This window comes from Somniosus microcephalus, chromosome 1, assembly GCF_052327205.1.
Source record: "Somniosus microcephalus isolate GS21.2 chromosome 1, FLI_Smic_1.0, whole genome shotgun sequence".
Classification (NCBI taxonomy): Eukaryota; Metazoa; Chordata; class Chondrichthyes; order Squaliformes; family Somniosidae; genus Somniosus; species Somniosus microcephalus.
This window is the reverse complement of record NC_140987.1, coordinates 168,329,271-168,354,049: the sequence shown is the minus strand read 5'-3', so window position 1 is coordinate 168,354,049 and position 24,779 is coordinate 168,329,271. Positions and strand designations below refer to the sequence as shown.

Genomic DNA, 24,779 nt, shown 5'->3' with positions numbered 1-24,779 from the left:
TTGTAGCTATATATCTTTTGTCTAGAGGACTACATTTAACATTTAACAAAAATCGTAGAGCAAGTTATTATCTTAATGGCAAGAAACTGGAAAGTACTGAAGTACAAAGGGATCTGGGGGTCCTGGTGCACGAAACTCAAAAGGTTAGTATGCAGGTGCAGCAAGTGATTAAGAAGGCCAATGGAATGTTGGCTTTCATTGCTAGGGGGATAGAATATAAAAATAGGGAGGTATTGCTTCAGTTCACAGAAATCACAGAAACCCCACAGTGCAGATAGAGGCCATTTCGGCCCATCGAGCCTGCACCGACACATATCCCACCCGATCCCCGTAACCCCTACACCAACACATATCCCACCCTATCCCCTGTAACCCCACGTATTTAATCCCCCTAACACTAAGGGTCAATTTATCATAGCCAATCACCCTAACTCGCACATCTTTGGACTGTGGGAGGAAACCGGAGCACCCGGAGGAAACCCACGCAAACACGGGGAGAATGTGCAAACTCCACACAGACAGTTGCCCGAGGCCGGATTCGAACCCGGGTCCCTGGCGCTGTGAGGCAACAGTGCTAACCACTATGCCACCGTGCTGCCGTGTACAAGGTATTGGTGAGACCGCACCTGGAATACTGCGTACAGTTTTGGTGTCCATACTTAAGAAAGGACATACTTGCTCTCGAGTCAGTACAAAGAAGGTTCACTCGGTTAATCCCGGGGATGAGGGGATGGACATATGAGGAGAGGTTGAGTAGATTGGGACTCTACTCATTGGAGTTCAGAAGAATGAGAGGCGATCTTATTGAAACATAGAAGATTGTGAAGGGGTTGGATCGGGTGGATGTGGGGAGGATGTTCCCGATGATGGGTGAAACTAGAACTAGGGGGCATAGTCTTAGAATAAGGGGCTGCTCTTTCAAAACTGAGATGAGGAACTACTTCACTCAGAGGGTGGTAGGTCCATGGAATATGCTGCCCCAAAAAGCTGTAGAGAAGCTACATCATTACATAAATTTAAAACAGAAATAGACAGTTTCCTAGAAGTAAAGGGAATTAAAGGTTACGGGGAGCGGGCAGGAATTTGGACATGAGTCTAGGTTCGGATCGGTCATGGCCCTGTGGGTAGTGGAGCGGGCCCAGGGGCCGTGTAGCCTGATCCTGCTCCTATTTCGTGTGTCTAATTCTGTTAGATTCAGGAGATGGTTCTGTGATAGTGGATTGGCGGTTAGGATCAGGTCAGCCATGATCTTATTGAATGGCAGAGCAGGCTCGAGGGGCCGATTGGCCTACTCCTGCTCCTATTTCTTATGTTCTTATGTAAAAATTATTCCCTTAAGCTTTTCTTGCCATTTAATAGACAGCCAGTGGAAAAAAGAGGGGAAATGACTTGATTTTATATGGCAAGAATCGTGACAAAATATTGTTTTATATTTTTTTAAATAAAATTAGCCCAACTAGTCTGTGCTTGTGTTTATACTCCACACGGATCCCCTCCTGTTTCATCTGCCTCATCTCAGCCTTTCAGCATATCCTTCTAATTCCTTTTCACTCACGTACTTGTCTAATTTCCTTTTGAAAGCATCTAAGCTATTTGCCTCAACCACTTACTAGTACGATAGCACTTCCTCAACCACTTCCTGTGGTAGCGAATTAGTTCTAATGGAGGGTGCCGCCCAAATCAATTTCTACTCTGAAGGTTACCAGTATATGTAGCAAAGATTCAACATATGTCACTGCTGCAGAGGTTACCTTGGGAACAAGACTTCCAGCAAGTCTGCTGCCTCCCACTGAGCCCACAATTAAAAGTGGTTGTTCTGGCAAACCTACCGGCAGATCAGGAATTAATCACAAATGTTTATTTTGTTAGGCATATTGTTTAGCTGAAACTTCTTATTTAAATAATTGTTTAAAGATTTTAATTAAGGTACCCTGTTCTTTTTAACCTATTTTGACAATTTGGATGTTGCCAGTATTTATGAAATGACAATCGATTAGAAACAGGAGCATATTGCTTTGTATTAATTGTTGACGTCCAATAATTGGTACCTTGCATTATGTGTTGAGTTGAAATTTTGTGAAATCACTGAGAAAGTTCTGAAGTGAATGTAGTACAGGGTATTGTGTAAACAAAAATAAAAATTGAATGCTGGAAACCGTCAACGTCTTGGCTGGGCCACCTCACCAGGACACACACAATTGCTCAATTATCAGTTAAAAAAATCTGTATTCTTCTAATTATTTATACCTGAAAAGAGACTAAGTAGGTTTTAATGCAGTAAAAGAATATTGAACCATAATTTTCATAGATTCCCAATTCCCAAGTGCAGCCTCTTTGCCTATCCTCAACCTCTCTAAGCTTAGATAGATTCAAAATAAAATGTTTTTCATTCTATTTGATCAGATTTAGAAGTCTTTTTAGTCTTCCACACAAGGATTCAAGACCAAGTACAGCTTTCATAGAAACATAGAAGATAGGAGCAGGAGTAGGCCATTCGGCCCTTCGAGCCTGCTCCGCCATTCAACGAGATCATGGCTGATCACCCAAACCCTAGCACCCGGTCCCTACACCGACAGCCATCCCACCCAAGCCCTATCCCCGTAACCCCACATATTTAATCCCCCCTAACACTAAGGGTCAATTTTTATCATGGCCAATCAACCTAACCCGCACATCTTTGGACTGTGGGAGGAAACCGGAGCACCCGGAGAAAACCCACGCAAACACGGGGAGAATGTGCAAACTCCACACAGACAGTCACCCGAGGCCGGATTTGAACCCGGGTCCCTGGCGCTGTGAGGCAACAGTGCTAACCACTATGCCACCGTGCACAAGTCAAGTAGGGTTACAAAGTGGGGAATAATTGAACCGAAGAGGGAGGGGAGTTGAGAGAGGAAGGAATAGGTGGGTCGAAGGATGGGAGTGGGGGGCAGGGCTGGCAAACTATCTCAGCAGGGGGAGGTGGGCTGGGGACTGCAAACAATTGTGGGGCGGGAGGAGCATAGAGAGAACATGCTAGTGAACAGACTTGATATGGCAAACTGACTCGGCACCAAGGCGAGTCAAGTTGCTCAACATGGATTTACAAAAGGTAAATCGTGCTTGACTAATCTACTGGAATTTTTTGAGGATGTAACTGGTAGAATAGATAAGGGAGAACCAGGATGTGGTGTATTTGGACTTTCAGAAGGCTTTCGATAAGGTCCCGCATAAGAGATTAACATGTAAAGTTAAAGCGCGTGGGATTGGGGGTAAGGTACTGACTTGGATAGAGAACTGGTTGGCAGACAGGAAGCAAAGAGTTGGAACAAACGGGTCTTTTTCCGAGTGGCAGGCAATGACTAGTGGGGTACCGAAGGGATCGGTGCTAGGACCCCAGCTATTCACAATATATATTAATGATCTAGACGAGGGAACTAGATGTAATATCTCCAAGTTTGCAGAAGACACAAAGCTGGGTGGGCATGTGTGCTGTGAGGAGGATGCAGAGAAACTCCAGTATGATTTGGACAGGTTGGGTGATTGGGCAGATGCATGGCAGATGCAGTATAATGTGGATAAAGGCAAGGTTATCCACTTTGGTGGCAAAAACAGGAAGGCAGATTATTATCTGAATGGCAATAGATTGGGAGAAGGGGAAGTGCAACGAGACCTGGGTGTCCTTGTGCACCAGTCGCTGAAGGTAAGCATGCATGTGCAGCAGGCGATTAAGAAGGCAAATGGTATGTTGGCCTTCATAGCGAGAGGATTCGAGTACAGGAGCAAGGATGTCTTGCTACAGTTGTGCAGGGCCTTGGTGAGACCACTCCTTGAGTATTGTGTGCAGTTTTGGTCGCCTTATCTGAGGAAGGGTGTTCTTGCCATGGAGGGAGTGCAGCGAAGATTCACCAGACTGATACCTGGGATGGCAGGAATGACGTATGAGGAGAGATTGGGTCGATTGGGCTTATATTCGCTGGAGTTTAGAAGAATGTGAGGGGATCTCATTGAAACTTATAAAACTCTAACAGGACTAGACAGACTAGATGCAGGAAGGATGTTCCTGATGGCGGGGGAGTCCAGAACCAGGGGTCACAGTCTAAAGATGAGGGGTAAGCCATTTAGGACAGAGATGAGGAGGAATTTCTTCACCCAGAGAGTGGTGAACCTGTGGAATTCTTTCCCACAAAAGGCAGTTGAGGCCAATTCATTAAATATATTGAAGAAGGAATTAGATATATTTCTTAAGGCTAAAGGGATCAAGGGATATGGGGAGAAAGCAGAGACAGGGTACTGAATTTGGATGATCAGCCATGATCTCATTAAATGGTGGAGCAGGCTTGAGGGGCCGAATGGCCTACTCCTGCTCCTATCTTCTATGTTTCTATGTAAGGAGATGGTGTAGGTAGACCCAGGGAACTCGCAACAGGGAGGGATGATCAAGGGCAAGAAGCTCTTGTGGGGGTAGGGGGCGCGGGACCAAGTGTAGAAAGTTACCTTATTAGGGGTGGGAAAAAAGAGCTAGCTGCTGGAAAACTATCTTAGTGAAGGCAATTCCAGTAACCTTTGCCAGCTCAGCAGGCAGAAAGGCCAGTTTGAGGAGTGAATGACAAAAGATTGTCAAGGTCATTAATTGCTTTGTATTTACAGCCCATCATCCAAAGCATGATGCAGCAGCATGTGGGTACTGGCCAGGGCTTGGTAAACAAAGTGCTTTCCAAAGGATTTGAGGGCTTGCTATATCTCACTGGTCGACTGCATCATTACTATAGTCCCTAATTCAAGCGAGCTTGGTGATGCTGCACCCTAATTTGGGGGCCGGAAGTTACATTTGGATTTGGACAGGAGAGTTTGGGGGAGAGCCGAGTCAAAGTAGAAATGGTGTCAGGGCCCAGTGGCTGCATTTCCACTAAGTTAATGTATTCTTGGGTGAGAAAATGTTTATCTAATGTCATTTGTTTAAATAGACAAAAATTGCAAGTGTGGAAAATTATAAAAGCAACTTGTATATTAGCACTATGTTTGACAGTAATCTATTGCTTCGGAGCCAACCTTTGATCAGGACCTGTAATGGGATGAACAGTTAAGGGCTCAGTTTGCAATAAGATTTTTACAAACTAACGTTATGTGACAGTTTTTTTTAAAATAGTGCACAACTCCATTCTGGCACCACCTACACGCAACATAGGTACTGCAGGAAAAATGTACACACTTTATAAAAAAAAAAATAGAAAGATCCCATAGGGAAAGCTGGTATATGGAGCTTCCATTTATTTTGAAATGGAATGCTATGACCCACTTAACAATTTTAATATGATAGGTAACCGAATGTTCATGCCCTCTCCCAGGCAGTCTTCTGCCTCTGGCTCTGCTACTCTCCTGGCTCCAGCAGCAGCCCTGATGTTTCCTGCCTGCTTCTGGCACCTTACCTGCTGAACATTTCATTCCCTGCATGGTTGCATTGTTTTCTGCCACCTGTAGCCCACCTTTGGTGTCCAGTCATGCTCCTCATTCTGGTTCTGTCTTCTGGTTGTGGCTCCACTCTTCTGCTGCTAGTAGCCACAGCCTGATCTTTGTCTGTCTCCAGCCATGCTGTGGCCCACTCAACTGTGCCCCCAGCTCCCCAGTTGCCGTCTATTGCTGCACTTAAAAAAAATTAATGATGTTCTACCAGTTCTTTCCCCTTTTGCCAGGGCTCCCTGACCCAAAGAAAGAACTTGCACTTGTGTAGCGCCTTTCACAACCTCAGGACATCCCAAAACACTTTACTTTTGAAGTATAGTCACTTGTAATGTAGGAAAAGCAGCAGCCAATTTTCACCCAGCAAGCTCCCACAAACAGTAATGTGATAATGACCAGCTAATCTGTTTTAGTGATGTTGATTGAGGGATAAATATTGGCCAGGACGCAGGGGAGTTTGAGGAGAACTCCCCTGCTCTTCTTCGAAATACTGCCATGTAATCTGTTGCGTCCACCTGAGAGGGTTTAACATCTCATCCGAAAGACCCAAGTCACATGAACCATCATCTGGGATGGTGTAGTTTCAGGGTTTCCTTTTGAACACAGAATCTTCTGAGTATTTAGTGATCCTGGCTGTATATTCCAGGTTGCATCTATTTTTGAGCCGCCTTTAAGCAAGTTCTTACATGTATTTTGAAGCTTTGCTCATTCCTTTTTGATTCAACCCTGTTCAAAGTATGTTTTATGTTTGGATGGGACAGTGGCAAAGTATTCTGATGCTGCAGTTTGATAATGTTTACCCCAACTAAAAATCTGAAGTTTTAGTTAATTTACATGTGGGTGAAGTATTCTCAGATGATTTTCAATTTGCTTTTTTAAACTCATTCTTTTACTTTTACTGAACTACATGAAATAGAGCATTGATTCCAGAATACACAGATTACAGTTTTGGGGGTATTTTTGCAACAAGTTCTCTTAAAGAATATTTTTTTGTTCTGCAATTTTTTTCAGTTTCTGTTTGAATCATCACTGGCTGATAAATCTCACCTGAAGAAAAGGTGTTACTGAATGCTCAATTAAACAGAAGGGCCAGAGGCATGGTGGTTCAAAACAATCTAAACCAGCAGGGTGTCATGGAAAAATTGAGATGAAAGCTCTTCTGCAAGTACTTCAGTGCAGTTGGTGGTCATGTCAGTCAGGATACCTTTTGATGCTAAATCAAAGAAATTATGTTTAAAGAATATTTTACCCTTTAGGCAAAATAATAATTTCCATTTACTATGCAGAATCTCAACTATAATGCATTTTCCAAAATAAGTAATTGAAATAACTGTGGCAATCATATGTACACTTATCTTTATTTAGCATTATTTCTACGTAGAGTATTTCAGCATTTTCTTCTGTTGAATTTTCATTTTAAAATTAGTTGATCTACTGTGGTGGTGCTCACAGTAAGTTAGATGACTGCCCCATATCCTCACTCCCCATATCCACCTCTGTGTTTTGAGGGCCTCCTCTGTTTCCCTCTTTCATAATCCCCTTATCCTAACTTTCTTGCCATACATTCTTCCCCTTCTGTCGATGCCCATTTCTGTTGCTTTCCCATGTCGCCTCTTGATGCCCTCATGTCCCTCTTTTCCGCTGCTCCTTTATTCCCTCTCTTTTGCTGCCTCCTGTTTATGCGTATGCCCCTATTCCCCCTTTCTTGCCAGTGCACTGTGCCTCTTAGTCCTGAAATGGCAGCATTGCAAGGCACAAGCAGGTGAAATGTTGGCAATGCGAGGCCCATGGGGGCCAAAATAGCTGTACTGGAGGCATCAATTGGGGTGACGCAGAAAAACCTGTTACGGAGCAAAAATTGAGTTTAAAAAGTAAGACACTTTACCACCCACAACAGAACACCAAGATGTCTGAGAGAATGGAAGCTGAGAAAGTAAAACAAAAACTGCTTGTAGTCTGGAAGTAGTTAAAGCAGGGGTGGGCAATTATTTGGTCTGGAGGGCCACATAACAAGTTTTGGTCAGCTGTTGGGGGCTGCACACCAATGTTTCCCCTAAGTCGCGCGGTCGCGCACCAATCGCGAGGTCCTTCGCAGGCCACTCACCAGCTCCTGCCGCTGGAAGAGATACTGTGCATGCAGATTTAAAGGGACCGCGAACGAAAAATAAATTAGAGGGAATATTGCTGCAGACATAAAATGAATTGTGTTAACAACAGCTGCCATTAAAATTTGTTGTGGCATTTATTGTATAAAGAACCCTTCATGTCGTTTCACACTTAACTCATAAACCTGTTGTTATTTTTTTATTAACATTGAAAAGTGCACGGTCTGTTTATCCAAATGGTCTAAAATCCAATGTTATATTTTAAAATAAGGCATTGATTCTGCTTCCACTGGCATTTATAAACAAGGTATAAGACACAGTCAAGGATAAAATCATTTATACAACCTTTAAAAATTGCACGTGAAATTGCTGCATTGATGCTTTTGAAACCTTGCTAAGAAATAATTAGGTGACTTGGAAAATGATTTATCTCGGAAGTTGTGCCCCAGATCAGCCATCACATTGGGTTTGTCCATTGTCAACGTACTATCACTCCTGAGAAAAACCAAGATGCCTTAGAGTTTGCGGACCTTCACTTGAGAATGAGCACAAGTAATGCACCATTATAATACACATTTCTTCCCCGAGTGCTATTTATTATTGGGACTGGCCAACGACATAAATCTCTACAATCCTCTTCCAGTCATGACAATAAACTTAAATTATTCATGGTATGATGAAAAAGGGCTTAAATTAAAAACAGTGAATGCAATGTCCAATATACCCAGGTCCATTTAGTTATGCCTCCACTACACTAATTAGATGGGATAAAAAGAAAGAAAGACTTGCATTTATATAGCGCCTTTTACGACTATCAGACATCTCAAAGCGCTTTACAGCCAATGAAGTACTTTTGGAGTGTAGTCACTGTTGTAATGTAGGAAACGCGGCAGCCAATTTGCGACAGCAAGCTCCCACAAACAGCAATGTGATAATGACACGATACTGTAATCTGTTTTAATATTAAAACGAGTGAATAATTGTGCAAGAATTAATAACTCCACTGACAAGTCATTGGTGAGAGCAAAGTGTTAAATTGGTGAATTTTAAACAAGCCAACTCATAGTGTTGATCATCACTCCCACTTCTACCCTCCCAATAATTTATAAACATAAATTCAGATAGTAGTCAGTTACTATCTTAAATACGCAAAATGCTGTGTAAAATAGTAAATTCTTCCGTTGCTAAATGAATGAAATGATTGATCGATCGATCTATATGTTATACTGAAAGTCTATGTGGCTGTTTGGCAGAGAGGCTTGAGTCTGCGGGGCCTCCGGTGTGGTGTTCTCTTTTTAGTGTGGTGAGTACGGGATCCTGAGGCCTCCCAAGTACTGAGCTACAATCGTGGACCATTACTTGGAGTTCTTGTGCTCTGGGATCCACTCCCATGTCTAAGACAGCGATGAGAATCCCCTTGCCATCATACTCTGGGTAACGGGAGAGGAAAGACGCAGCACCAGTCAGCCATGACTCAACTCTAAAATAGATAGGGCATAGTCAAGTATGCAGTGCATTCTGGGTATGGACGTCTGCCATTGGGGCCCAGAATTGCGGAACGGATCCTTTTAAGATCGGGCTGGGGAGAATCGCTTTTGCGAATTGATAAATTGAATTAAGTATTATTGTATGTTCCCTGGCTGCAGTTCGGGCCCATCTCTGACCCACAAGAAGTGAAAGTGGATAGACTAATGTGCAGCTCGAGCTCCGGCTCGCATTCTATTTCTGTCCCGTCCAGCGGGCCGGATCGAATGACTTGGCGGGCCCTGAGTTAGAGTATCACATTTGCACTGGAAAGTCTTTTGCGTGTTTACCTACGTGCATCGCAGGCAAAAGCATTACATAGAAATTTTCATGGATTGCGACAGATATTTTGATTTTAATAATAATAGTTGATCCCTGTGCCATTGCATATCCTTACCTCTTGTCTTTGAATGATCCACTCACTGGTGTACCTTCTCTCTTTTGCTCCACCTCATCTTTAAACCACCCTCCCTTCTACCCCACTGTAACTCACTCCCTCCTGGGGTAGGTTCCAAGAGGCCTAGGCCCCTTTACCCTCAAACTGTTTTCTTCCTCCTGTTCCCCACCTACCCCTTCCTGTCGGTTTACAGAGGCTTTGTTTGCTTTCCATTGTTCAAAAATAAATCAATTTAGTTAAGGAAAAAAAACTTGTCTGCCTTTCTCTCTCTGCCCACCTCACTCCATCTGTCTCATGGGTGTTAGAAATTAGAATCTCTGGCACACAGTTGTATTTGATTAGCATTGACCTTTTCAGTGGACATGGGTGAGATAATCCGTTGGCTTCAAAATACAACTGATTTTTAAAAATATTTAAGTAACATAAAATTGAAGACAACTGTGACAACTGTTGTTAATTAAAAAGATTTACATTTTCTCATGTAACATAACATAGATGGTAATCTGGTGATAATTGTAGGATGTTGCTTCAAAATTTAACTTTTTTGAAAAATAATTCAAATTACAATGAGTAACGACATACCCTCTCTGCTTAATGTACTTTCTGAAGTTTAGAGAACATAACACAAAAGTTACAACAGGTGTGTAATCTGTGGTTTGTCTGCTCTCTGTCTCTCTGTCACTCGGAGTTTTTGAAACTTGTCCGAGCTTTTCCTGAAAAAATTTTGAAAAACATTTGAGCTGAAGAAAGCATTCAGCAGTTCAGTTACTGAAAGGTGTTGATGCATCTGGGAATTTGGCTGCATTGCACATGCTCTCACTGCACAATCTAAATTCGGCTAACAGGTCACCAGTCTTAGCAAAATATCAAGTTCAAGACCAGGCTTTTAGAAAAAGCTGAGGTCTTCAAAAAATGTTTTAATTAACCCATGAAAAAGCACAAAAGCTAATTCAGTTGATAAACTTAATCATGTTAGTGTGAAATAATTTTTAATTTTTAAACCCTTATTTTGGACGTTGGAAATTTAAGTTACTGAGACAAAATGATAGATGTAAAATTTTCAGAAAGCATTTTGAGCAATTTGTGGGGCAAAGATAAGTCAGTGCTACCCTGCTTACCATATTGTGAAATTATAAGGTGATGAGTTTACATAGATAATTTTTATTAAATGTAGGAATTTATAATGGAAAATTTGACACAAGTGTGCTGGAAAATGTGACGATAGGAAATAGTAGACGAAAACATGGAGACATAAGATTTATAAGATACTAGTCAATCACTGGTGTGGCATTGCACATGGCAAATCGAGAACGTGCATTCTTCAGATGAGCAGGGCTAGAAAGTGGGTGATAATTGGGCCATGGCCTTGGGAGAATAAAAACACAGGAGGGCAGAAGAGGCCGGAGGAGAAAGGCATAGCACGGTTAGAGGTTTTGCAGGGAAGGTAGAGTAGTGTTATAAGCCAGGTGAGGACAAGGGACACAGCAAGCTATGAGGTGGAGAAGAGTTAGGGAGAGGGGAGAGGTGACGAGTAGGGCAGAGAAGAGCTTAGCGGGGGCGGGAGGCAAGAGAAATGAACAATGCTAGGGCAGGACTGGGACTTGGCAGGGACCAGTGAGTTCCGAGAACCTCACCAGGATGGAGCGGGTGGGGGAGGGGGCAGGAAGGAACATGACAAGGTGGGGAGAGGGGGATTATTATATACAATAAATATATGGGCCCGTAATTTGTGGTCAGCGGCAAAGCTAAGGCACTCACTGCTGACCTCTTAGAAAGCTGCCCAGAAAGATCTTGCAATCTCTGTGCCGCGAAGTTTGCCTTTCTCAACGTGCAATTGATTGTAGCGCAATCTAATGGGAATTCCCAGCATAGAGCTGCAGTGACGTCAACGAGCTGCCTAAGCAGCCAATCACAAGGAAGAATTCTCACAGCAGACCAGGAAATGAAAAGCAGCTTTTATCAGCACTGTTTAAAAATGTTAGAGGGCGAAATAAAGATTGGGACTTTTCACAAAATTTTTAAAGTTTTTAAAAATGTTTAATTTTTATCTTTATGGAGAAATTTGACACTCCACAAATATAAAAATTGTGTTTTCAGGGCCCGAACAGTTGTTTAGCAGTCAATATGCTGTTAAAAACACCAGCTACAGCTATTCCAACAAGGATTAATATTTAATGGGGTATTTAACAGTGATATTGGTGCGGAAAAGCCCAAGTTTCCGTTAGTTCCACTGATTACCAACTACGGGTGGGGGTGCTGGTGCGGGGGTGTTGTCCATAGCGCAGCCTGTGTCAAAGCAGTTAATGACTGACCGCAACTTCAGGATTTCATTACGCGGACCATGAAATCGTCTTGAATAGATTTATCTATATAATTACCTGGCAATATATATTTTTACATAAAATTACCTGGCAAGATGGGTTTTTATAGAAAATTACTTGGCAAATAAACGATGAGGAATTGGAGGCTATCTTCTGCTTGAATAAAAATTGAGTAGGAACAACGCAAAGCTTAACACTGGGAGACAGTCAAGAAGGAACCTCCACTTATTCAGCATGGAATAGTAGATGCAACAGAAAGAATGACCCAAGAACCAGCCTATCCAGCAGTCAATAGCAATGTGAAGAAAATCTGGATGGGGAAAACAAACAAGAGGCGGGTGATACTGCTTGAAGGTTGACCGTTGTGGGGGCAGAGGTCACCAATTGCAGCTGAGGCCAACCAGCTGGGGGTAAGCAGTGGTGGCCATGGAACTGAGAAGTTGTACTGGTCAGAAACAACAGGGCTGAGAGAGGGGTTGAGTAGGCCCCAAGCCAGAGCCTCACAAGTAGCAAGGGGAGACCAAATCCGACAGGAAATAAACAATAATTATTAACATATATAAAATTAAAAAGAATTGAAAACCTCAATCAAATTTAATATCAGGGTGTATAAAAAAAGAAATGCCAAGCTGGCATTAGAACCTAGAGGAACTGTTGAGCTTACATAGACAAACCCCATTATAAATATGGACAAAGGAATTTATAATGGGGGGGGGGGAAAGTTGACACACAAATTGTGACGAATGCATGACAACAGGAAGAAAGGTGGCATGGACAATGTGTGCAGATGTAAGAATTAATATAATTTAGAAAGATAAATAGATATGCAACGTTAGCAAATCTTTATCTCTATAAAGATAAATGACTTAAAAGTCTATTATCCTTCAACTGATGTCCATACCAACCACTCTAAGACATAAAGACCTGGAGTTTCCACTAGGGCGCAATTCGCCCAAAATCAGCCAAACCAGTGCAAAAGATGAAAGAATTGCAAGCGCAAATTATGTCCAGCCCAAGTAGTTTCCGTGATCTTCTGCGCTGGTTCAAAAAACTTTGCATTGGAAGCCGGCCCCACCCACAAATTAATCACCATGGCGAGCTTCCGCTAATTGCGCCATTTGCCGCCCTTCGAGGAGACTCTTAAGGTTTTTTTTAGGCACAGGGACACTAATAGGCACCTTTTTAAAAGCTTTTAAATATTAAAATATTTAATTTAATAAAATGACTTCTGCACACCAATGAAACTAGTAAATGGTTCTGTATAGTTTAAAGTAATTTTCATTTTTTTAAATGATTATTCACAGGTGGTGGACTAGACACTCTTATTAAAAATGCTTATTTTTTTGTGATAAACCCATTTTCAGCTGTATTAATAAAACTGCACCAAGTTACCACTCTTAAATATTTTTCAGAGCAAGAAAATTTTAAAAAGCAATTACATTTGAAAACGCTGCCCGATTGCACTGGTTCATGGAAGATTTTACATTTGGTGATATACAAATGAGTTTGAGCGGAAACTTGAGCAAAAAATTAAATTCTGAAAACTAGCACAATTTTGAGCACAATTTACGCCCGAGGATTGCCAATTGTGCCCAAAGCAGAAACTCTACCCAAAATGTTCCCATTACAGGATTTATGCAAATGGATTAAATTTCCATTGAATTCCCACCAGATATCTCATGATATCCAATGTAATTGGAACCTATCGCACCATAAACTACATGACTGCACTATTTATAGAAACTTTATTCCCAGATGAAAAAGTGTGATACTCTCATTAAATGTTTATGTATGACCTTAAAATTTGCAGCTGAGTTCTGTTTTACACACATTTAATAATGGTATAATTCAATATATCATTTAAAATCATTCATACTCGTCGTGCAGTGCCCTACTCTAACTCATTATTTCCCAAGAAAACAATGGAAATCTTGCATCTCTGTCTTTCCTTACAACTAAAATCGTTACTGTTTAAACTCAACCTGTGTCAGTGAATTGCTACTTCCTAATTCACCTCATCTTAATCTTTTCTACTTTGTGGTTCTTGGCCCTTGATCCTGGGTTTCTTCAATTTAAAAAAGGAAAGAAAATGCAGTTTAATTCTAAGTAGATGATGTTGATATAGATGACGTTGATATATTCTATCACTATGGTTTCAGTTGTTTTGTTTTATTTGTGATGTCAGAATATTCTGTCTCTATGGTTTCAGCAATTGTTTTGCTTTACACTTGTGCCAATGAAGAAATACAGGAGAAATGTCAAAACTGAAAATCTACTGCAAGTATATATTAGCATTAAAATTATTTTAGACTGAACAATATGCAATGCCAAACCCAAACAGGTAAGAAAAAAAAACTTGCAGTGTATGGATAATTTTTGAAGTAGATGATTTCCTTTTTAAATTATTTTCCACTCCGCTTTATTTTTCTTTGTTTAGTTGTCCCTCATCCTCTTCCCCCCCCCTCCCCCCTCCAAACATACTATCCTCTGCTTCTTGTACATGTAGGCCAGGCAGGAAACCTGCTAGAAGGTTTCTTTTAATGCTTAGCTATAATCGATTACTTAGGGTTGTATGAATGACACTGGTTGAGTTGCAATTCTATTTTTCCTCCCTCGAAAGGAAGACCCATGCCTCTGCTCAGCCCCCTCCTTTGAATTAGCTGACTGATATTGGAACTAGCAGGAGGATTGTGGGCACGAACCTGTAACCTCCCACTCTGTGGAGCAGTACATTGGTGCATCACTGTTTAATACTATAATCCATGAAAATGCTTTTAATTGAACAATACAGTGGCATTTAGGAAAGGGCCCATAAAGATTGATGTGGCCGTCTTGTTTCTTTTCTATTTTTCTTGACGTTAACATCTCAAATTGCATACGTACATGACAACTGTCGGCATTTGCTGGGTAGTATTCATTTGTCAGTGTTTGCTGACAAAAATCAACATAAGATTTAAACTTCTCACGCTCTCCTAAGGTCGCCCAGAATGTTGTTGGGCAAATCTTTTTTGTGCATGCATTGCTCACAATCAGATGGCTCCCCCATATTTGAACAGATAAGCACGTAACATTTGGATGAGACGAGCTTCCTTCAGACTCCAGCCCAACTCCAAGCCAATTGTTTCCTTTGTTCTCCCTGATCAGTTTGAATGAAGCTGCAATCTTAATCTCGCTTCCAAATTATGTTGGATACTTCTCTCACCAGCTGAATTCTGTTTTGGAGGCCATTTTTCCCCTCAATAACTGGAATTTCTAATGTTCAAAAAAGAAGTTTTAAACAAAAGAAAACCAACATTTCACAATAGCATGACCTAAATTTACCCATTCAATTGTCTTTTGTGACTTTTAATATCTTCATTAAAGTTTATACTTCGCCTCGGCATGCCTCAAAAGCCTGGGCTTGGATTGGATATTTTTGCCTCAACAGTTGCCCAGAGCGTTCAACCCTATCTATGCATTCTATGAATTCCATCGTTTCACAACACGCAATCTGTGTATCAGTATGACTGGAAGAGTAGAGACGGTGTCTCCTTAACATATGAGGATGTGAAAGGTTCTTTGCTTTTTCCAAATTACTTTGTAAGAAACTGGAAATTGAATTTTCAAAGTTTTATTTCAGGCAAGTCTGAAATTATTAACAAATGCTATTTTCTAATACGAACTGACAGCTTCTGTGGTTATGGTCTCTATTGATTGAAAAGAAAACAGATTATTTATTGAGAATGTACTTTATTTGTTGTTTGATTTTTTTTATTGCTGTTAAAAAGCCTGGATACTGTGGACAGGGATGCAATGGCTATAAGAGGCCAAGGGCATTTCAGAGCCCATTCTCCTGGATCTCTCTCTCTCTCTCCCCCACAAGGCTGCTAGACCCTGTTGCCCCCAGCAACCGCAAATGCTGCCAGACTCTCTGTTCCCTTGCCCCCCCCCCCCCCCCCCCCCCCGTGCTCTGAAACGCCATCAATCTTGATGGACTTCAGAAACCTTGACACCCACTTCAGGATTCCAGCACCTTCTCCATACTCCAAACCCCTAAATCACATTACCAGTGTTCCCTGGTCCCAGAACCACTCCAATACACTCAAACCTTTAGACTACCTTCCGTAATGCTTCCAGATCGCAAGATCTACTCCCATTGATTGCAGGTCCTTCCCCAATATTCCTAGTACCTTCTTCTCTGAACCCTGGAACCTTCCTCCCAATCTCCTAAGACCCTGGAACCCTCCTTCCCCACCCCCAAAGAAAAATGTTAGATCCTGAAACCCAATCTTAGTACAGGTACTTCCATGCCTGTCGTTCCCAATGCTGATAAGTTGGTGTGCTTGATATCGCTACTTGGCATAACACCCCTGTTCTTATACAGTCTCCAACTCACAGTGAGCAATGCCTCAGGAGACCACCTAGTCATTTAAAAATGGCAGTATTCTTTTTGATCTGAATAATGGCTGAGAGGTGCTGCATGTAAACTGATGTTCGCCTGTATAATAACTGTGACTGCACTTCAAAATTAATCCATTGATAGTAAAGCACTTTTGCATGTCCTGAAGGAATAAAAGGCATTATATAAATACAGATTAATGTATTTGTTAATTCTTTCTGTGTTTCTGTAAGGAGCTTGGTCACACATGTATATGACTTGGAAGAAGTGGCAGTTCTGATTAGAAGGCCTGCCACTGTAATTTTACTACCTAATTTTAAAACTCTTAACCAGGCTATTTTATTTTTGAAAAAGTACTATGAATTTAAGGAAGATTAAGGTTAAGTATAGAATAGAGCCTTATCCTAGGTAGATTTAATTTGAATGTTTCTTCTATTAATTGCGATCTTTCAAATAAAATAGCATTCTTAGAACTAAGGAGATCCCGCCAAATGTCAGTGCTCTGTGTCCATTTTTGTTTCCCTGGCCCTGTATAAAGGTGTTTTTCCCATATATTTGGAAAAAGTGAGAGGTACAGGAAACTTTGTGATATCCGGCACCGACGGGACCGCGCTGTTGCCGTCCCATCAAAACTGCCGGACAAACCAGCGCTAATGTTAAAACATACGGAAGCTTTTGAGCTCCGTATCTAGCAACAAACCCTGTTGCAGCTTCTAAACAGTCGGCCTTAGCTTGCAAGCGTCTCTGTAGCTAAGCAACAGCTTTAGCTAGACCTTGCAGAGCCTGACTGGTGGGAAAAAAAGCAACGAAAAGAAAAAAAACTTACTGAACCGACTCCTGAATTTTGCTGGTGGCTTGAGCATTTCCAGACAGTTAACCTCCGGATAAACCAAAGTTTCCTGTAGTTCAAATCCAACATAACAGTAGACAAGTTCTTTACATTGAAAGTATACATTTCCTTTCCCCATTAAATACTTGTCTTATTCCAAAGTTCCATATTTACTATTTTGATTTTTTTTAAATGGTGACCCAGCAAATTAAGATGATTATCCAATTTAGGCTGACACTCCAGTGCAGTACTGAGGGAGTGCTGCACTGTCCGAAGTGCCATCTTTTGGATGAGACGTTAAACCGAGTAAAAGATCCCATGGCACTATATTGAAGACGAGCAGGGGAGTTATCCCTGGTGTCCTGGCCAATATTTGTCCCTCAAATCAGCATCACTGAAACAGATTATCTGGTCATTATCATATTGTTGGGGGAGTTGGTGTGCGCAAATTGGCTGCCGCGTTTCTTACATTGCAACAGTGACTACACTTCAAAAGTACTTCATTGGCTGTAAAATTCTTTGGGATGTCCTGAGGTTGTGAAAGGTGCAATATAAATGCAAGTCTTTTTTTTTAAATGAGTTTACAAGGAATGCCACAAAGTGTGCCAGCCTGAGTTGGGAAGGGAGTGTTAAGGAGTAGTTTCCTTATATACTGCAAAGCAGGCTATTTTTTGCAGCGGTGATATTTTTGAGGTCAGTTTCCTGTAATAGTGTTGGCTTATGATCAAAACAATTGTGATTTTAAAAATATCTATGCTATTGTTCATCTCTTACATACTGCAGATTAAGTAGCCATGAAGTACAGTTTCCTTCCTGTGTAGCTGAAAATGCTGCTGGGAAGAGCAGCTGTCTTGGTTTACTAAGAAAGAAACTGGTTGCATGAAAAGAGAGGATATTTTTGTTTGAGCCTTTGCCCTGTTCTGCAACGATAGAGCCAGGAGTGTTGCTAGTGGCTGAAGTACTAATTTATCACAAGTAGCCATAAACACATTCTTGTTGGCTACCTTTACATTGCTGCCAAAAACATTTACAGAGCTCCAAAGTAACATGACTAAAATAAATGTTGAAAATTTCTTTTGATGAGACTGTTCCACTTAACAAGTTGATTATTGTCTTTGATTCTTGGAGCTGGCACAAATAACAAAGTTTAAGAGGATTTTACATAACAATCTAGATTTGAGTGTCCACAATTTGAATAGTAGGGAAAAACATGCAGTGAAGAATCTCTAAAAAGATACTGACATAAATTTGGTTAGTGCTGAGTTAGAAGACACTGCTGTCTGGTCATTCTTAGCTTGAGAATTTCTTCAAAGATGTGTCCTATACCCTACTTGTGCCTTTATAATTTCACACTTCAAAGTAGAGATTTCAGAATTTTTCATTCAGTTCAAAGAGACTCGAAAAGCAACCACATATGTTAGTTTTTTATAATGTTTGGCAGCACCACAACCATTATATCTTAAAATCTGTTGTTTGTAATGGCAGTATAAGCTGAGGTATTGAATTGACTAGAAGTTCAAGTCAATAATGCAGGAAGCAAGTTAATGCTAAACAGTTGTGCAATACGTCTTGCACAAATCAGTGGGAAGCTGAGATAAGAACATAACATAAGAAATAGGAGCAGGAGTAGGCCAATCGGCCCCTCGAGCCTGCTCCGTCATTCAATAAGATCATGGCTGATCTGATCCTAACCGCCAATCCACTATCACAGAACCATCTCCTGAATCTAACAGAATTAGACACACGAAATAGGAGCAGGATCAGGCTACACGGCCCCTGGGCCCGCTCCGCTACCCACAGGGCCATGACCGATCCGAACCTAGACTCATGTCCAAATTCCTGCCCGATCCCCGTAACCCTTAATTCCCTTTACTTCTAGGAAACTGTCTATTTCTGTTTTAAATTTATGTAATGATGTAGCTTCTACAGCTTTTTGGGGCAGCATATTCCATGGACCTACCACCCTCTGAGTGAAGTAGTTCCTCCTCATCTCAGTTTTGAAAGAGCCCCTTATTCTAAGACTATGCCCCCTAGTTCTAGTTTCACCCATCATCGGGAACATCTTCCCCGCATCCACCCGATCCAACCCCTTCACAATCTTATATGTTTCAATAAGATCGCCTCTCATTCTTCTGAACTCCAATGAGTACAGTCCCAATCTACTCAACCTCTCCTCATATGTCCATCCCCTCATCCCCGGGATTAACCGAGTGAACCTTCTTTGTACTGACTCGAGAGCAAGTATGTCCTTTCTTAAGTATGGACACCAAAACTGTACGCAGTATTCCAGGTGCGGTCTCACCAATACCTTGTACAACTGAAGCAATACCTCCCTATTTTTATATTCTATCCCCCTAGCAATGAAAGCCAACATTCCATTGGCCTTCTTAATCACTTGCTGCACCTGCATACTAACCTTTTGAGTTTCGTGCACCAGGACCCCCAGATCCCTTTGTACTTCAGTACTTTTCCAGTTTCTTGCCATTAAGATAATAACTTGCTCTACGATTTTTCCTGCCAAAGTGCATAACCTCACACTTTCCAGTATTGTATTCCATCTGCCAAATCTCTGCCCACTTACTTAGCCTGTCGATGTCCCCTTGCAGGTTTTTTATGTCCTCCTCACTCACTACTTTCCCTCCCATCTTAGTATCATCTGCAAACTTTGATATGTTACACTCGGTCCCCTCCTCCAAATCATTAATATAGATTGTAAAGAGTTGGGGACCCAGCACTGACCCCTGCGGAACACCACTAGTTACTGATTGCCAGTCTGAGAATGAACCGTTTATCCCAAGATAGAGAGGTTGTACTTCGGTTTCTTGGCTTGTGCTTTGCAGTTGGAAGAGGAACAGCACCAGTCAGTCTATAGCGTGCTCAGCATTCACCAAGGTGACTCTGAAATTGTTATGTAATCACAGCATAATTTATCCAAAAGAATGAGAGGATTGAGAGTCAGAGCAGCAACTCCTCTTTAGATCTGCATGATTATAATCTGTATAAATCAATGCTAGTACAGTATAAACCAATACTAGTACAGTATTTGTCAGTTAGGCGTGCCTTTTGCCAGATATCTGTTGGGAACATTTTCCTTCACCTCATAGGGGCATCTTGTGGAAATGAAAAATAGTTTCAGGATAGAGTTGAGCACTTTTACTGAGGGATTGGAAATGTTGGTACAGCAGAAATGTCAGCCAGTTAAAGACTTGCACTGAATTTATAGACAAATTAGCAGCAGCCAAAGCAGTGAAGGAGGACAAATCATCAGCATTAAAATTCAAGTGCTGGACCATCGCAAAAGTGATGTTGAATAGTTGGGTCAAGATTTAAATTCAGTTTTCTCTCGTAAATTGAATTAGAAACATAGCAGGACCAAAGATGAATTTTTGTGCTGCTCTTGGTGGTGTTGGTTCTGTTCAGTTGAAGGCTGGTATGTATGGCTGCTGAGCAGCATGCAGCCTGTCTTGTACGTTGGGTTTCAGTATGATTACAGCCATTCTGATTGTGCTTCACTTCGTGCTGCAGGAGGTCCTGAAGCAACTGCAGGGTAGCATTGAAGACGAGGCTCTGGCTCTGGCTTCTGCTGGACAGATTGACCTACTGGAACGACTAAAAGGTAAGTCTGGTAGTACGTACATACAGTAACTAACATTTTACTCCAGTTTTAGTTAGCCAGTCATTAAAAGAAGTGGCTTCAGTTGTATAAATGAAACCTTAGTGGTATTTCTCAGATTATTTCTGAAATAAATGATCAGAGCTGTTCATCAGAAATCATAATTTCTCAGTTTCCTCATCTGGTTTTTGTCCTGGATCGCAAGTTATGTTTGGATGGCTACAGTTTTTGCAGTGCTTAGTATAAAATCTATTCACATTTTGCTGGTTCAATGCAGATCTGGAAAATATTGTTAAAGCTCAGTTTTCAGTGCTTTGGTTCTAGGAAGTCCTTTCCTTAATGTTCCAAGATTAAGTCTGTGTATTAATGAAGGTACTGCAACTTCATGTTAATAATAGGGAAAGGGGAGTATTTGAGCTTTAGAGGGCTAGAGTGATGTATTGCATTGGAAATTTTATACTCGACTTTGAAAGCTTTTGCAATGTTAATTTTTATGCGCAAGACTTGTTAATTACGATTGGTTTTAGTTGCTTGACTGCTATCTGTCTGCACCGTATTCTGCAGCATCAGTATGCATCAATTGAGAGAGTTTGCAACAACAGACCATGCTAGAAAGCAAATTTTGATGGTTGAAACGTAGACGTTTGAGAGATTCTCAAAACTGTATGGTATTGCAGACATCCAGTTCTACACTGTAAATTTACAGAACAAAATGTATCCATAAAGCTTCTAGTGGACCTGCTATTATTTACCAGTTTCTCTATCTCTTGCTTTATTTCCTTATTCCTCTTAAAAACAAATCTATTTTCAAATCACAGAATCGTATGAAAAACCCCACTGTTCAAATAAAAACAGAATTGATCACAGTTGATCAAATCATTTATTTATACAAGATATGCTACTCCCTTGTAAACATACAGTCAAATCAAATCTGGTTTAATGCAGTTCATTCAGTGTTGTATAATAGTACTTCATTTCAAATCATGTGATTCAATTTCAGTCACAAGGGCACAAGATAAGTGTAGAGAGAGGCTCCTCACCCACAAAAAAGAAAAAGAGAGACAGAAGAGTGTCGCCCAAGTTGCACTGACAAGTCTCTTAGTCAGTTTCATAGTGTTATTGATAGAGATTTGAGATGTGTATGACACTTGGATGGCTATGCAGCTGTGATACGTTTGATTATATAACCACTATATTATATAATACAATTGCTGAGTAGGTCGCAAGATTCCATTTTAAAATGCATTGATAAGTCCATGGTCATCGTTTCCCAATAGGGAAACACCATTATAAAACTGTCAACATTTAACTTAAGTACAGGAAACTCTTTTTTATCCGGCACCGACGGGACCGGCGTGGTGCCGGTTGATCAAAAAATCTGGATTACAGAGAGGTATACTTACTAAGGTATGAGAGCCCCGTACACGACCACAGATCCAGGTGTCCCTGTTGCATGGCAACAGGTGCAGGAACCCCGGTTACACGGCCACAGATCCAGGCATCCCTGTTGCATGGCAACAGGTGCAGGAACCCCGGTTACACGGCCACAGATCCAGGCATCCCTGTTGCATGGCAACAGGTGCAGGAACCCCGGTTATACGGCCACAGATCCAGGAACCCCGGTTACACGGCTACTAATATGAAGTAAAACTTGCCTGAACCTGCTACTGAATTTTGCCGGTTAAGAGAGATTTCCGGTTAATTAGGTGCCGGTAAAAAGAGAGTTTCCTGTACCTGTTATGCCTGTAGGCGATTTAACATTAGCTGCCAAAACAGCTGCAATGTAGTATATTGGGCTATAGTACCCTGACTTTCCATAGACGCTCTACCACCTACAAGGAACAAATCAGGAGTATGATGGAATAGTTTCTACTTGCCTGGATGGGTGCCGATCCAACGCCGCTAGTGGAGCTTGACATTCAGGACAAAACAGTCCACTTGAGCGGCACCCCATCCATTGGCTTAAATATCCATTCCCCCCATTGTCGGCGTACCATGGCTGCAGTGTGTACCATCTAAATGATGCAGTGCAGCAACTCACCAAGGCTTCTTCGGTAACCCCTCCCAAGCCCATGAACTCTACCACCTAGAAGGATGGGCAGCAGGTGCATTGGAACACCATCCCCTCCAAGTCACACAAGATCCTGACTTGGACATAAATTGCTGTTCCTTCATTGTTGTTGGGGCAAAATCCTGGAACTCCCTCCCTAATGGCAATGTGAGGGCACCTTCACCTCATGGACTACAGCAGTTCTAGAAGAAGGCCCACTATCACCTCTCAAGGGCAATGACCATGAGAATGAATAAGAAAAAAAGAGCAGTATTTCACAACCATTGCCCTCACTGGGCAGCATTCTGGGCAATTTCTGCCCCCAGCATAGAGGAGTTCCTGGCTCTGCCTCCTCCTTTCATTATCAGGATTCTTGCTTAGCATTCCTCCTCTCCCGCTGAGCAGCTCTTAGTTTCCCAGCTTTGCCCACTGTCGCCTTTCTGCCCACCCCCTTTTTAAATCCCCGAAACCCGCTTTCAGCAGCATTTTGGCCATGCCCACCTGTACCCCACATTGATCAACTTTTTGACCTATTCTTCCTTCCTCTCTCTCGTCCTCCCTCTGCCTCCCCTTTTTCCCCAATACCTCCCATCTTCGCTCCTCCCCGCCCCCACTGCCTTCCATCCTCGCTTGCCCCCACTGCCTCCCATCCTCGCTCCCCTCCACTGCCTCCCATCCTCGCTCTCTTCTCCCCCCCCCCCACTGCCTCCCATCCTCGCTCCCCCCCACTGCCTCCCATCCTCGCTCCCCCCCACTGCCTCCCATCCTCGCTCCCCCCCACTGCCTCCCATCCTCGCTCACCCCCACTGCCTCCCATCCTCGCTCCCCCCCCACTGCCTCCCATCCTCGCTTGCCCCCACTGCCTCCCATCCTCGCTTGCCCCCACTGCCTCCCATCCTCGCTCCCCCCCCACTGCCTCCCATCCTCGCTCTCTTCTCCCCCCGCACTGCCTCCCATCCTCGCTCCCCCCCACTGCCTCCCATCCTCGCTCCCCCCCACTGCCTCCCATCCTCGCTCCCCCCCACTGCCTCCCATCCTCGCTCAACCCCCACGGCCTCCCATCCTCGCTCCCCCCCACTGCCTCCCATCCTCGCTCACCCCCACTGCCTCCCATCCTCGCTCCCCCCCCCCACTGCCTCCCATCCTTGCTCGCCCCCACTGCCTCCCATCCTCGCTCGCCCCCACTGCCTCCCATCCTCGCTCGCCCCCACTGCCTCCCATCCTCGCTCCCCCCCCCCCACTGCCTCCCATCCTCGCTCTCTTCTCCCCCCCACTGCCTCCCATCCTCGCTGCCTCCCATCCTCGCTCTCTCCCCCCCCCCGCTCCCACTGCCTCCCATCCTCGCTCCCCCTCCCACTGCCTCCCATCCTCGCCCCCCCTGCTCCCACTGCCTCCCATCCTCGCTCCCCCCCCCCCCACTGCCTCCCATCCTCGCTCCCCGCTCCCACTGCCTCCCATTCTCGCTCCCCCCCCCACTGCCTCCCATCCTCGTGCTCTCTCCCCCCCCGCTCCCACTGCCTCCCATCCTCGCTCCCCCCCCACTCCCACTGCCTCCCATCCTCACACTCTTCTGCCCCCACCCCCACTGCCTCCATCCTCGCTCCCCCCCCTGCTCCCACTGCCTCCCATCCTCGCTCCCCCCACCCACTGCCTCCCATCCTCGCTCCCCCCCCACAGCCACCCATCCTCACTCTCTTTTTCCCACCCCCACTGCCTCCCATCCTCGCTCCCGTGACTACCTCCCATCCTCCTGGTGATGTCATTGAAGAACAAGAGAAGATGGCTCAGCTTTGTCTTGTCAGAGATGGTCATTAGCTGCCATTTATGTGGCTCAAATGTTACTTGTCAGCCCAAACCTGGTTGTTGTAGGCTGGCATAGGCTGCTTCATTATCAGAGAGTTGTGAATTGTTGACACACAGCTCCACTCCTGACCTTATGATGGAGAGAAGGTCATTAATGAAACAAGTGAAGATGCTTGGGGTGAGAACACTTCCCTGAGAAGCTGTAGCAGTCATGCCCTGAGGTTGTAATAATTGGCTTCTGACGACCACACTCATCTTGCTTTGCATCAGCTGTAATTCCAGCTGTTGGGGGACGTTTCCTAAGACTGCCGCCCCCCTCT

The 24,779-nt window shown here is 43.1% G+C and overlaps 1 protein-coding gene across 10 annotated transcripts in view; it reads left to right on the top strand.

The window, feature by feature from the left end:
- apc (APC regulator of WNT signaling pathway) overlaps positions 1 to 24,779 on the top strand; it is a 395,143-nt gene that overhangs the window by 250,427 nt on the left and 119,937 nt on the right. For 7 of the 10 annotated variants that reach the window (XM_085987196.1, XM_085987189.1, XM_085987193.1 and 4 more), the window contains one exon: positions 20,519 to 20,609. The exons of the other annotated variants lie outside the window; for them this stretch is intronic. In XM_085987196.1, the coding sequence (XP_085843322.1) occupies positions 20,519 to 20,609 (91 nt within the window). The remainder of the gene's footprint in view (positions 1 to 20,518; positions 20,610 to 24,779) is intronic. 10 annotated transcript variants of the gene reach the window in all.